This window comes from Anas acuta, chromosome 26, assembly GCF_963932015.1.
Source record: "Anas acuta chromosome 26, bAnaAcu1.1, whole genome shotgun sequence".
NCBI classification, from domain to species: Eukaryota; Metazoa; Chordata; class Aves; order Anseriformes; family Anatidae; genus Anas; species Anas acuta.
Genome location: NC_089004.1, coordinates 4,112,098 through 4,127,068, shown reverse-complemented (window position 1 = coordinate 4,127,068; position 14,971 = coordinate 4,112,098). Strand labels below are relative to the sequence as shown.

Here is a 14,971-nt window from a genome sequence, read left to right as displayed (position 1 = left end):
AGGGCATGTAAGCTAGAAAACCAATGCCCTGAAAAATCCCCCCCCCTTTTTTTTTTTTCCAAACATGAAATGTTTAAAATCATTGCTGTAAATCAACTGGAAGAAAGCTGTTTAGCCAACAAGAGCATCTTAGAGATTATTTTACAAAGTAAATACTGAGATAAAGGAAAAAAAGAACATTGCTTCAGGCATTTCTATAACCTACCTACAGCACGAAGAAAATCATTGTACTGTGCCGAGGTCATTAGCGGATCCGGTAATTCCCGAAGCCATTGCTTAAGGATGCCCGTAATAGTGTGAATAGGGTAATTCTCCAGTTTCACTGAGTTTGGATCTGAAAAGAAATGTCTATTTAATGTAGTTCGTTTCTCTGATGCATACAATGGGCAACTGAGTGGTAACTCAGACAGAAAAAAAAAGAAAAAAAGTCTGCTGATAGGTACTTATATGTTAGAGTAGCTTTTGCCAGCCAGAAAAAGGAATATAAATTCTATGTTGAAAATATGCCCACCAAAAAGCTGTTTTTAAAACACTTAAGTGGCAGATGCTTTCAGAATAGAAAAGAATTAGAGAGAAAACTGGCATGCAAGGAAGTCAAGCGTGGACAACATTGCCAGACCTGCTTGCAACAACTGCTTCAGCTCCTTCATACGATTTGCTGATCCTGATTTCCTGTAAATGCCTTCTGTGTAGAGGCCATGCATCTCCACATACTCCAGCAACTTCTCCATGACAACGGGGACTGAATTTCTCTCACTGGTCAGAGAACTCACACATACTCCAAAGTGACGTGGTTCTGTATCCTGTTCATTCTGGAATTGATGCAGATTGAGCACTGTGAATGCCTGTTCCCAAAGCTAGAAAATTCTATTATTTCACGTTATAATTAACCTACGTGTCCAGAAAGCAAAAGCTGAATGCTTTATTCTATCTTCCTACAAGCTTTAGTAAGGAAATATACCTTAGGATCAAAGGCAAGCAGTAAAGAAGCTGTATGGTACACTGAAGGCCTTTTTATTTTAAACAGGTTGCCTAACACAGCACACACTCTAAAGGAATTGTTTAGAAATTAGCTCAATTATCACCTTTTAAGAAGAATGTTCCATTTCTACAACTGCTGGGCCTGGCTTTGACTATATGCAAACATAGAAAGGAACTTAACTATTTAATAAAAATTTATTCAGTTTCTGGACATCTGATTTTTATTTGCTGAGCAAAAAAGACAGTATTTTGCATGCATCACCTGCAGTATCATGGTACGGCACTCCAGATGTATAGTTCTTACCTTTTTCCCACAGGATGTACAGCTGCTCTGGATTTTGGACATGCACTTCTTGTGACAAATCAACTTGCAAACTGCAGAGAATAACAATTGTTATAAACATTCCAAATCATGTTACAGTGCTAAGTACCTTGTTTTATTCTCTTATTATATAACCTGCACATAATGCTCAGTAAGACTCAATCTCTATTGGTCAAAGTTATAAGGAAACTATGCTTTCATAGAATCATTTAGGTTGCAAAAAACCTTCAGCATCATCAAGTCCAACCATCAACCCAACCTGCTGAGTCCAATAACTAAACCACGTCCCTTAGTTCCATGCCCACACCTCTCTTACATACCTCTGGAGACAGGGACTCCACCACTTCTCAGGGCAGCCTGTTCTAATGCTTGACCACCCTCTCTGTGAAGAAATTCTTCCCAATATCCAACCTAAACTTCCCCTGGTGCAACCTGAGACTGGTGATTTTGTAAAGCATGTGGTAAGAATGATTTTTTTTTCCACTTACCACTGCAGAGACAGGCCTTTTCCATGGGCCAGATGTAGGATGAGCAGTGTTCACATGACTGCCGAATGCTCACTTGGTAGTTTGTGAATACATGGCCATTATGTTCTTCAATCTGGTGGGAGACAAGGAGAAACTAATGGACTTCATCCCTGCTTCCTCCCCCCGCCTTTTTTTTTTTTTTTAATTTAAACAAAGCAAACAAAATAAAACAAACAAACAAAAAACCCAAACCTACATACCCTATCTTAGATTTTTGACTTTTCTTTTTGCAAATACAGCTGATGGCTTTGACCTTGAAACCAAATTTCACCCTAGCCTAAGGAAGTTGGGTTTGCTGGGTCATTTTGTAACTGACCTCCTGCCTTTGTTAAAGTTCAGCAGCACTATACTTTATCCAACTGCTAAAATATTAATAACAAACTATAGCTAGCTTTATACATGTACAGTTCCATGACTGAGGAAGATGCTATGGACAATCAAGATGCTAGAGTACCACTGATCCCTGCATAAGCAAGATCTTTGATTTTTGGAAACACTTTCAGAATTTTTAAGAGTTTTATACTGTGTCATCCTTTCATATACGAGTTAAGTGATTTATACAGCAAAGAGAAACAGAACTTCTGTACAAAAGCCAAGCTCTTTAAAGCGTGTTTCCACTGTGTTCTTTCAGTACAGCTGAGGACTCAGAATATTGAAAAAGAGAAGTACTTACTGAACGATCTTGTTTTCGTTTCTTCTTCTGGGCTTTGGTTTGCTGCAGTGAAGTACAGAACTGATGTTAGCCTTTGAAATCCAGAAATTTCGTTCCCTTTTTTCCCTATTCAGTTTACCAGACTCCACTCCACCTCCAGATATTAGACACTGCACTGCAGCTTCAACTTATATGAGGCTTTCCTGAGCTCATGCTGACTGTGAACTTCCTAAAAGTCAGTTGAGCTCATAGCCTAATGACAAGGCAATTTCACCTCCAAAATCTTCAGAGAACACTTAAGTTTTTACCAAATAAAATGCAAAAACATTTTAAGATTTTGAAAATATTAAGAGCAAGTCAAATAATGAACAGCTCCATAATAATGTATCAGCATTCAAAATTTGTAATGCATATGATTTGTGTATGGAAAACATTTCCCATATAACGAAAGATGAAGTCATTGAAAAGCTTTCTGAGGTAACACAGGTTCTTTACCCAAGGAGAGTAACATTGTTTATAGTCATCCCACAAGTCAGTTGCAGAGTGGGTTTTATACCTTGGGCTGTTCAGATTCCTCTTTTTTCGCATATCCTCTGATGAATTCATCCAGAAGGGATTGGAAAAGATTCAAAACCAGCTTGACTTCTTTCTCTTCCCTTTTTTTGGCCAGATTTGTAACTAGAAGCTGGTAATTTTCCACCAGATCCTTGTAGCCAACGTGGATTTGCCCATTCTAGAGACGAAAAAAATATTACTCAGAAGATCGTCTTTACAGATACTGTTGATACAGTTACAGATTTTTAAGTGTTCAAGTTCAGAGGTGAGAAAGTCTGCTCATGATTAAAGTATAACAGCCCGTGACAGAAACAAATTAGCATACTTCCCTACTACACTGTAGAAGGGCACTACTTGGCTGAGACAAGGCTGAGATGGAAGAAGATTGGAAAAGGTGTTGGCAACTCTCTTTGGTGATTAAATACAGCAACATGAAGAGGCTGAGGACAGCAAAACCCAGGCATTCTAAAAATAAGTTACAACTGAATGAACAAAAGGAAAACTAAACAGTCTGCTTAAGACTACATCAGAACTGTTATATTCTTTTCTCGAGTTTAACATTCAGCTTTGAATTCTGTGCTAAGAATTGCTTTGTTACAGAGCAGTAGGTAAAACATTTAAACAGTACCCTCGATTAATTTATTAACTATCAATTTTTCACTTTACTGAGATTTACTACTTACAGGAGCAGAGTACATGGTCTTGATATTTCCTCTAAATTTCTCTGTGGCTTCAAAAAACAAACATTCAACACCAGACTTCTGGGAGCGCAAATCATTGATCTGAAACACAAATATACCTGCATCAAGTTTCATTACCTTAACACTGTTTTGTTCTTGTTTTACAGTTACCAGGCTGAATCATTTATGACCATTCCAATTATCTAAAACATCATTTCCTAATGCACTGTGATGATACGAAAAGAGGAGTTAGGCTCTGAAGAACTCTCTACCTCCTTACAAGGAAGTTTGCAAACAAACAAAGGACTAACAAATGTCACCTGGATTTATTGTAATATAACAAATGCAAAGGCTCAAAGGAAGGAATGGGAAGAATGAATTGAACAGACTCAATTCATTCAGGCTACCAAATCAATTCCCCTTTGCTTTAAATCATAACAGAACCTTGCACCTAGAAAAGTAATTGTAAAAAAATTCCACACGAATGATGAGCACAGACCTGAATTTTATCACAGTTGAGTGCATTTTACCTTGTTTAGAAGGAACTCATCAAGATGTTTCAGTTCATTGGCGTTTGCAATCTCACGGACCATGGAAGCTCGCCAATTCTGAGACACACTTGAGATCTTGCTGATCTTGATAGTACGGTTCTTCTTTGTTTTACTGCTCTCCTTCACATGGCGCTCCCCTGCCTGGAGACGACTTGGCTGTCCAGAAGAAGCTGAGAAAGAAATTTTTATTCTAAGGCAAGAGAACTGAATTCTACAGTACTTGTTCTCTCAGTACCCAAAACATTACAGAAAATATATTAGCAAGATGGGGATCAAATCAAAGAAAATCACCTTCCGAAACCTTCTGTGATCCTCCTGTTTCTGGAAACAGGATACAAGATGTAAGAGAGAGTCCGTCACCTTCATCAATCACATCAGGATACTCCTTTGGAATTTTCTTGTCTGGCTTTTTCCCCAAAAGTCTACGCAATGGACTTTTGAAAGCAGACCTGAACATAAAGCAAATGCAACCTTGTCACAAGAGAAACTATTTCACAATAGAAATAACCTCTCTTGTGGATATTTACTCTAAGGCCAACCTTACTGCATTCTTAAGCTTTTCCCCAGTGTCTTATTCCTAAATTGAGATGACAGTACAGTACCTGGACCTTTGATCTGAGTCTGTATGTTGCTTAAGTTAAAAAGAACTTGTTAAAAGACAAGTGTTATGCAAGAAGCAGAGAATCTGTTCCTCAACAGTGTCAGATATCACACTTATGTCAACATGAAGATCAAGTCAGCCAGCAACACAGCCACTTGTGTAGCTGATGTAAATACATCTCTCCACAGGCATGCTCTTGAGATGCACAATTCAAGTACCAGGGGAAAGCTTCCTTTTTTCATTTTCTTAAGGATAGCCCATAGTCACACCCAGAGTACATACTTGGCATCTATTTGCTGACTTGCTGGCTGCATGGAAACAGCTGAATCTGTGGTAGGTAAGAGGTCACTGGGCTTCTTTTGCAAAGGAGATTTCTTGTTGCCTTTTTCTTCTTCTATCGTATCTGGTGATTGCTACAGTAGAGAGAAGAAGAAAGTCTATAAACTACAAAATGATTGAAAGAGATTCTATAAGTGGTTTTAAAAAACGGAATGGTAGAAAAAGTTTGCCATTGCAAAATAAAACACTTCAGTTAATAGATATTAGCTTACTAAAACAAGATCCAAGCATATTTTATGCTTTAAGAGTCTACTTGTTAAAAATTAAGTTTTTGAATTGTCCATTTGCTAGTGAGATTCTTTTACATAGATATCAAGCTGAATATCAACTTGAAAGGAATCGAGGCATACAGAACACACTATAGTCAATTATTCACAGATCTTTAAACTTCATAAATGAGGATAATTAAACATAAGTATGCATGATGGCAACAGTACCTGATTCATAGCAACAGACTGGGCCAACGTTGAGAGATCATTTAATGAAGATGAAGTCCCCTTCTTTCTGCAATGTTACAAGATTAGCTTCAGAACATGTGTTTTATTGAAGCCTGTAGCCTAATACTTATCAGATTTTAAATAACCCCTACAACAATGTTACCTCTGAGAGAGAATCCTTATAAATGCTTGCGACTCACTTTTAAATGCAAAAATAAAGAAAAAGGGTATGTCAGATTTCCTGTCATAACAGAATGATCATGCTTACAAACTGTTTCTAGTGGACAAAATAGACATACAAATAAACTCCATACACTAATTCAACTGAAGCTCTGACTCTCTATCTCAATTTGTCAAGGCAGGCTTTGTATCTTTTGTTAGCTTCTGAAAACGTTCTACCCACACAGACTCAACTACAGAACTGGGGACTGGGGATGAAGCAGCACTTGTTCATTGCTCTGTTTTCTCCCATAACATAGCCAGATGTACTGGATTATCAGTTCTCCACCTATTCTGAAATATTACAGATCGCTGTTGCCTGAAAAAGTCAAAATAACTTGGAAGCTGCCCTTACGCCAACGGATCCTGAGGAGACTGATCTGCACGTGTTCTTCCATCCAAAGACTGGCTCAGTATGTCATTCTGCCCAGCATCAGACTGTCTCTTTCCTTTCCACTTTTCTCTCTTGTACTTCAGTTTCCCTGGGTCATCCACATATCTCTGGATATTGGAAGAAGTAGGACTATCCAGATCTTTGGTTGCCTTCTGAGCAAGACGTTTATTTTTATCTGCCCAACCTTCAGTTGGAGTTTGAGAGCTCCCAGTAGCAGAAAATGTGTTTTCAAGGTTCAGTGCAAGATTTGTTGGCCTTTCAGGACAGCTTTGGCTGCCTTTTAACAGGTTATTTTGGTTCCTTTCTGCTTCCACTCTATCAACTGTCTTATCTACTTTTCCTACTTCTGATGCAGGTGGTTGCTCAGGAATAGAACTACTTTCTTTTATCTCGCTTGAGGGTAGTGTGTCCAAAATGGCTTTTTCTTCATTTGGACTCTTTTCTTCCACACTACTTCCTTGAAGGAGAGCATCTTGTTCTGTGGATATTTTTGGGTCTGGAACAGTTTCCAGGGCCTCTTCAGAAGAGGTTTGTTCCTCATGGCACGTTAAAGCTGCTCCTTCAAAGGAAAGCAGGACATGCTTATTTTGTAACTCATTATGTTCCAGCCCCCTCTGCCGGCGGAATTCACGTTTCTCCCGGCTGTTCGTTACTTTCTCAGAGCCCTCTGTCATGTTCTTCTGAGGTAACGTGGCTTTTTCAGATGAGCTTAGGTTTTCAGCTTGCTCATTTGGAGCTTCGTCTTTGCCCCCAACAGCTTCTTCCGGCTCTGACTCATGTTTCACAGGCAATTGATCTGTTGCTGGCTCATTGCCTTCATCCTTGCTCATATCATTCTCTCTGTCTAGAGCTTCATGCATTTTTCTCTGTTCTTCTTCAGCTTTTTGCTTTTCTATAGCCATTTTCTGAAATCTGTTAAGATGAAAATACACGTAGTTTAATGCACAGCGGTCAAGAAAAATACCCACCAGTTTAAACAGAGCCTAAAAAACAATATAGACTTTAAGTGCAAATATATTTTCACAGTATGACAGCATGGAGGACTGGTTATTAGCACTCACATGCATCAATGCAGCTCAGTTGAATAATTCTCATGTACTAAGGGCTTAACCAGGTTCCACATACCACTAGCCATTTGATCCTGACTGCGGGATCACATGGTAAACAACTAGACAGCTATTACCAGGTCAAGTATCACACACAACTGAACTTGGAGACATAGTCATATAATTAAGTGGTTAAAACACATGTTTTTATGTCATTCTGCTCCTCTTTATTTACCTCTTACGCTGAAGATGCCCTCTCACCATGGCTTGCACGAGACAAATTCTCTTCTTCTGCTGAAGGTAATATTTTTGCTCCCTGTATCTTCGCCATACTGACTGAATATAAACAGCAGCATTATTCCTTTGCAGTGACCTCCTAACACAGCGGGAACGCCAGCAAGCCTAAGAAGGGATATTTCTGAAGTGAAGGAGGAGCACACCAAAGTGGGGAATGCTACTTGGGGTGGGGAGTTTGTTTCTTTTTAGGAAAAAGAGATTGGTAATTCTCAAAGATACCTGTAAAACAATTGCTGCTTGCCGTGTGCGGAGAAAGCGTCTCCTTTCTAAAACCATCCTGAGCCAGCTCTGAAGAAGAATGATTTTCCTGATCACTTCCTTGTGTAGTGTTTCCTGTAGTATTTGCCGTTCAGCCTCTTTCATAAAAACCTGCTCAGTTAAAGAAAAGCTCATCAACAAACAGCTAAGGCATATTTCTGCAAGTTAAAAAATAAGAATGACTTAACTACTGAAGCAAATCTTAGCAGTTGACAGCAATTAGCACTTGCAAAAGTCTTTTTTTTTTTTCTTTTTAAAGAAATCTCAGTGTTAGGACTATAATATATATAGCATAATATAACATGTACTTGCAGTATTCAAATCAGAGAACCCTTCTAAAATGAAAACATCGCCCTTTTTGACAAATACTAATAGCAACGATTTTCTAAAACTGATGCCTTTAAAATACAGAATTGTGCTATATTGTTTGAAAGACAGATTGGCATCAAAACCAAGGACAATATACAATAAATAACTACTAACAACTGTGTCAACATTTACAACAGTTACAAACACATTACTTAAACATGAACCACAGAAAAGAACACTTGTAAATGAACTGCACTGAATACAGTGTACATAAGCATTTCTTATTTTATTATGGGAAGTTTCACAGACCTTGGTCTTCCCTATTTGACAGTAGTTTTTATCCAGTTGTAGTTTATTCAAATAAGCAAAAATGTCTTCCTTAGAGGCTCTGGCATTTTTGGGAAGTAGCACCTGAAACTGATCTATGAATTCCTGTGAAATACAGAGACAGCAAAGGATCAGAGTTAAAAGTCAATTCACAAGTTTAGAGTTTCAACTAGATTTCTACAATTAAGCTAAGACATCTGAGCTATAGGGATATGAAAATAATTATTTATTCCAAATTGAGCTTTTTTTCCCCTCATCTTGTAAAATGCAGGCTTCGTGCATTCTCCAACTAAAGGTAAAGATCACCTATACATGATCTATAAAGCCACAAGCACGAAGTATTCTATAGAAAACTAATTAATGTATGGAGACAATGAGCAGCGCTGATTGCTTATACATGCAACGCAAGACTGGGAATGCTTTCCTTCATGAAACCAATAAAACAACATACTGGCAGATGACTCACACAATAGTTTAGACTACATCTTGTCATCATGTAGCTCTGTCAAAACTATAATGAATTTTTACAGCTCACCCCAAGCTTCTCATGAATAGACACAAAAGACTGAGTCAATGCATGTTTTTCCAACAGCAGCCAACATTTCTGACAGCACAATCCACTTCCAGTTCCTCACATACCTGGAACGTATACTTGGCACTGTAGCCAGATCTTCTGATTCGCACGGTTTCAAGCATGCCAGTGTACCTTAACTGTTGAAGCACCAAGCTTTCATCAAAAAGCATCTCTTTCTGAAAAAGAACATAAGTCAACAGCTAAAAAATGCCTACTTCTGTTCAGTAGAAACAGTAAACATGGTTACCTTTCACCTTTACACAAAGTGACAGTGAACAAGTCAGAAGAGATATTACAGGGCTAGAAGATCTGGGTGCACAGCACTTACATCAGCTCAATTCTTAGGGCAGTCTTACCTTCTCAGCATTGGAGCGGATACAACGGATGAAGAACGGCTCAGCCTTCCCCAGTGTCTCCAGTAATTTATTAAGTGAAGTCTGAAATGAAATATTCAAAAGTATTTTTCCTCTGTATGTCAGCATTTCGATTTACACTTGACAACGATACAGCTCCTTCCTCAGAAATAAGTTTTTTTCAGGTCCAATAGCTATACAAATCCTAATTCATCCAATATGGAAGTTCTTACATACTGCACAGGGGATTTGTGCACTTGTTTTTACCTTTCCCAGGATAATGAAAAGTGCATTAATGCCTATTCTGTTAAAGTAGCCTCATATGCAGATCTAGTGCTAATTGTACAAAGAACTAACACATTTCATAGCATAATGATAATATTTAATTGCAGCCTAACTTTATTAAAGTAACTAAGCATATTTCAAATAAATCCTAACAGTAAAAAACATTTTGGTTTTACAAGCAAGATCAGCCTAGATTGCCAAGAAGGCCTGTTCTCATGAGGTCAGAGTGCACCTAGAGGTGTTTACCACCTCAGTCACCTACCTGGAACTGCGCGCTTATGCTAGGGGGTTTCTTCTTTTTGTGCAAGTGCAAGAGGGATTTTGTAGTTCGATCATGTAGAGTCATGCTTACTATGAGCTTCAGAGATTTGGAATCCAACAAGTTCTAGAAAAAGAAATTCATAATCAACATAAAGTGTAAGTCTCTTAACTGAAGTGGAAATATTTCTGTCTGCATTAAAATAAGATAAAACCTACTGCTGAATGAAACTGCCTAGCTCCATATACAATGTACATGTTACACTTCAAGACTGTTTCATCTTAAATTGCCCCAAGAGTATCCGCTAAGCTACATAATTAGTTTGTCTTCCATGACTTGATTAAAAATTGCTTTATGTATTTATCACATCCCTAGTCTAATGAAACAAATGACAATTCACAATTTTTTTCTGTTCAGATCTTCTTATAAAAGTGAACATTTACATAGCCTTCTGACTGTGAAAACTGAAGTTTTAAAGGATAAATAAGACTTCCCTACACCACAAAAGAGTATTTTCTGAAGTCAGTTCTGTCAATCAAAATGAATAATCACAACATAAAAAAAACAACAAGTGAGAAATCAGTTTATGGAATAACCTTACCTTGGGAATGATCTGCTTTTGTTTGATACCTCTACTCTTCCTGTTAAAATATTAAAGATCATTATGAAAAAATACACATGATTTTGGTTATTCCAGCAAGCCATAAATTGGTGCAATTTATGAGGCAAGATGAAGGATAGAAGAAAATGGGCACAACATCAGGGCATGTTCATGCAGAGCCTCTTACATATGATCAATGCAAGAAATGCAAACTGCTTCGCAACAAGATTTTTTTTTTTTTTTTTAAATAAAACTTTAGGTACTGGAAGCTTTCAAAAATGAAAGCTCGGAAGTTAAAGCTATTAAAACCTGTACTTTTGTGTAGCTCTTTGTTTCACACACATATATTTGTGCTTAGGATTGCCAGGACCATGCACTTAGCCTTGTTGAACCTCATGAGGTTCACTTGGACAACGAGTCATTGACCACAATCTCTTTGAGTGAAACCATCCAGCCAATTCCTTGCCCACAGTGGTCCATCCATCAAATCCATGTCTTTCTAATTGAGAGACAAAGCTATCATAGGGGGCAGCGTCAAATACTTTGCACAAGTCTCAGTAGGTAATGCCAGTTGCTCTTCCCCTACCCATGAATTCTGTAACCTCATGGTAGAAGGCCACCAGATTTGTCTGGCTCAAAATTTGCACTTAGTGAAGCCATGTTGGCTGTCACCCATCTTATTTCACAAGTGCCTTAAAACAGTTTTCAAGAGGATCTGCCCCGTGATCTTGCCAGGCACAGAGGTGAGACTGACTGGCCTGTAGTTCCCTGGGTCTTCCTTTAAACCCTTTTTGAAGTAGAAAACTTGTTTACATTTACTTATTATACAAGAGACCACAGACTGATTTTCTTATACATGCATAGCTGCACACAGGTAAAGAGTCTTAACTCAGGAACATGCATAGCACTGACAAATCTAATAATTTCCTGAAATTCCGGATATTATTAGATTTAGCTTGAGAGGTTTCATTATCAGAAGCTTCACAGCAAGCTTGCACTACCTAACTGTCAACAGGCTTAACTGTCAGCATATGCAAAGGCAGCAACAAAGCACACTCTGTAGTCTTTACATTTTTAGAAGAAATTATTTTGTTCTTAATTGTTGTTTGATTTTTGCAGAAGACAAGCTTGGGATGAGTATATATTTTATGGGCTGGAATAACTGCTTGGTTATGGTTGCACTTTCAAAGCAACACCTAGAGCACCAGAACTCACATGAAGTGGGAGCGGTGTTGAAGTCGATTGAGTGACCGAAGCAGCTTACAGGGATCATCTCCCTGCCATGGAAGTCCTTTTATACTTGCGATGATTTGTTCATGCATGTCTCTAAAACGATTCACAGCAAAAGAAAGATAGCAAACAAAGACATATGGCCATGAAGGAGAAAACAGGAGTTAAACAAGAGATCCCATCACCAAGTGTGCTCCAAACAGCAGCAGGTCAATCCCAGACTACTTTTTCCTAAACATGAATGATTATGATGTCAAGTCAGCACTTTCTACTTTGTTAGTGCCCTAAAATTCAGTTACAAGGGTCACATATTAAGTTACTTTCTAATTCTACCTTTACATGTAAATTCTTAAGTCATCAATTCTGAATACACAGAGGAGAATTTACTTCATGTGCAACGGACCTTTCTACTAAGCTAAGAAGCCTTTTCAGGTAGACAAATACAGGCTTCTCTACAAGCAAGCACTAAATATTTATATACATATTTGACTACTAAAATGAGGCTGCATAAGCAGAGTGCCATGAGTCTAGCAAGTTAGAAACTAGCCACTATAGAATATTTGAAATTTAATTATATTGACTTTTTTCTTTAATATCCATTTCAAACTTATTTACACGTTTAGCTTTTCAAAGTAAGCCTGGGATGGTTCCTAATTTGTGGCTGATTCCATTATTTTAAGCATGCACCATGCTTGTGGAGTCTTGGCAGAGAACTTACCTTCTTTACTCTCCAGAGAGGCACAAACCAAAAATAACAGAAGCATAAGAGTCACTTTAGACTGTTAGATGCTATCACCTTTCTGAGCTGCTCAAAGAGGCAGTAACAAGTCTCAGAGACGGTTACTTGTTTCCCCTGATATCTCTGAACATTTTTAGAATATCAAGATTTTGTTTTAAGATATTGCAAAGAAACAGATACATTAAACTGTGACCAAGCCTGAATTGCATCTTTAGTTCTTGGCTGCCTCAAGTGACAGAGGCTGTGTAGGGCAAAGTAATTACGAAGCAGTATGAAGTCATTACTTGATGTGTATTATGCTCCATGTCTTCACTTTTACACAGAGCATGCTCAGAAGGTTACTCTGTCCAGGAATGTGCCTCCCTGGCCTTTAAGCCCAGGCCTATTTCTACTTACTTCTTGTTTTCATAAAAAGAAATGATGTCTTCAAAAGCATTTATATCGAAATCCTCAGAACAATCAAATGAGAAATCAAGCATTGAGCAGCTGCAAAAGGAACATGTATAAAACCTAAATATTCAACAGAAGGGCATATATGCCTATACAGAACAACGTGCGGAGCCCACTTCTGTAGGGCTTGTCCTACCTCCTAATAAATTCTAAGCCTGCAAAAACCATGAGTGCTCCTATGAATTCTTCAGTGACAGAGTAGCTGCAGAGGAATGCACAACGCTAAAAGCAATGTACACAAAATACAGACAGAACTCAAAAAACCCGTGGTCAATGGGACTGAGGCTGCGCCACCAATGTTTGGTAGGACTGAGTCTTACAAAAAATAAGCCAGGGTATTGTTTGAATACTATTAGAAAGGTCACACAAAACAAGACAGAAGAAATAAGACCTGCTATCCTTGCAGACAGATCAAGTTGACATCTCATATACAAAAACATGACTCAGCAATTCAAGTCTTTTCCCTGATACAGGTTAAGTACGCGTTTCTCACCGGTAAACTTTTTCTACTGGTGTATTTGATCTCTGGAGTTCTCCGAGGGGAACACGGGGTCCTTGGCGCACCACTCCTGTTATGAAATAATCAGTAGATTGAACATCGACAGAGACATAATATACAAAAATAACCCACCAATTATAACAAGCTAAGTATCTATCCAACTGTCTGGACTTTTCCTCTATTAATTTAGCTACAAAGCTAGACAGACCACTTGGTTTCTCAAACTCCCTACAACTATCAAGTAAACTGCAGCTGCTCAGAAAGGCTTTTCAGAGTTACTATTTCATCTTGAATACTCATTTGAAACTTTACGGAAGTCTGAGAAGATCAATGAAGATCAAAAACAGTGATAAAACCAACATGTACACTAGAACCTGTGATATCTTCCCAAATTTTTACAAGTAGGACTACAAACTTGGCACAGCCTGTTGGCAATGGTGCACTAATTGGAGAGGAAGTCTGAATGATCTCAGATAAAAAGTGACAACCTCTGTTGTGTACAGGTTAAGTCATTTTCACAAACTAGTTTTGTCTCTAGTATCAAACCAAGATTGCACCTGGAACGTTGACAGAACTAGCTGACTGCAAAACAAGCACAAATCAATTTAAAAGTATTTGAAAAGTATTTCCAGAATGATTCACATCATACCTGCAGTCTTCTGAGCTCTCTGGCGTCCAGCTTCTGCAAAGACAGCCATTGCTCGAATAGCTGCTCGCAGAACAGCCCAACGGAACACAGCTACAGGGTCCATTCCTATCAGCTCCCGAACATAAGCACTGTCACTGCTTCGTAGTAAAGCAACGATATCCGGTCTCATATAATCCATATTTTTCTCTCTGAAATCCTGCAGAACAGGGAGATTGAACCACAAGCTCTCAGGAAAGCGGTTACACAGACACCAGCCAGAACTGTGTTTTGACCTGATATTTATCATAATTCAGAGTAATTATTCTAAATATTTTTCACCATAGTGAGCATTATCCTCAAGTCTGAGCAGGGGAAAGTATCTAAAATATACCTGATCAAACATCTGATTCAGCCTATTCCCAGCAAAATTTCTATGCTCTGACAAAACTGTCATAAAGGCAAGGAATATTTTTTTTTTTTTTTTGTGGCCATCAGATCCATCACCTACTTTTATCTGGTATTTAACTTTCCCGGCAAAGTGTCGAATAATAAAAGCAGGTTCCATTACTGGGGTTCCAACAAAAAACTTGTTGTCCTCATGCTGCTGTTTGAATTTTGCAAGTAGAGTTTGGTTGGTGGCATGTGGAAAACTAGGAAAACAAAACAGAAAGTCAGCTATTTTTCTCCAAATACTGTTACATTTACTGATGTGCAAGATGACAAACTAAAGAACACCTATTGATCCTTGCAGAAAGCATTTATATCAAGATTTTTAAATTTCAGTTGCTACTTACACATCTGAATCTTACATTTCCAAATCTTCCTAAGCCAAGGTTCAATTTTAGCATCAATTTGTAT

The 14,971-nt window shown here is 38.2% G+C and overlaps 1 protein-coding gene across 3 annotated transcripts in view; it reads right to left on the bottom strand.

Moving 5' to 3' along the window:
• MYO9B (myosin IXB) overlaps positions 1-14,971 on the bottom strand; it is a 45,391-nt gene that overhangs the window by 5,016 nt on the left and 25,404 nt on the right. For 2 of the 3 annotated variants that reach the window (XM_068661418.1, XM_068661419.1), the window contains exons 13-35: positions 14,622-14,763; positions 14,135-14,330; positions 13,480-13,555; positions 11,783-11,893; positions 10,568-10,607; positions 9,970-10,092; positions 9,426-9,506; positions 9,135-9,245; positions 8,478-8,600; positions 7,821-7,970; positions 7,540-7,706; positions 6,220-7,170; positions 5,646-5,712; positions 5,152-5,282; positions 4,560-4,717; positions 4,248-4,438; positions 3,721-3,819; positions 3,039-3,215; positions 2,504-2,545; positions 1,792-1,903; positions 1,286-1,356; positions 620-812; positions 206-334 (exon numbers count right to left, since the gene is read on the bottom strand). In XM_068661418.1, the coding sequence (XP_068517519.1) occupies positions 206-334; positions 620-812; positions 1,286-1,356; positions 1,792-1,903; positions 2,504-2,545; positions 3,039-3,215; positions 3,721-3,819; positions 4,248-4,438; positions 4,560-4,717; positions 5,152-5,282; positions 5,646-5,712; positions 6,220-7,170; positions 7,540-7,706; positions 7,821-7,970; positions 8,478-8,600; positions 9,135-9,245; positions 9,426-9,506; positions 9,970-10,092; positions 10,568-10,607; positions 11,783-11,893; positions 13,480-13,555; positions 14,135-14,330; positions 14,622-14,763 (3,641 nt within the window). Of the gene's footprint in view, positions 1-205; positions 335-619; positions 813-1,285; positions 1,357-1,791; positions 1,904-2,503; positions 2,546-3,038; positions 3,216-3,720; positions 3,820-4,247; positions 4,439-4,559; positions 4,718-5,151; positions 5,283-5,645; positions 5,713-6,219; positions 7,171-7,539; positions 7,707-7,820; positions 7,971-8,477; positions 8,601-9,134; positions 9,246-9,425; positions 9,507-9,969; positions 10,093-10,567; positions 10,608-11,782; positions 11,894-12,932; positions 13,023-13,479; positions 13,556-14,134; positions 14,331-14,621; positions 14,764-14,971 lie in introns of all 3 variants that reach the window. The other variant, XM_068661417.1, reaches the window with a different exon arrangement.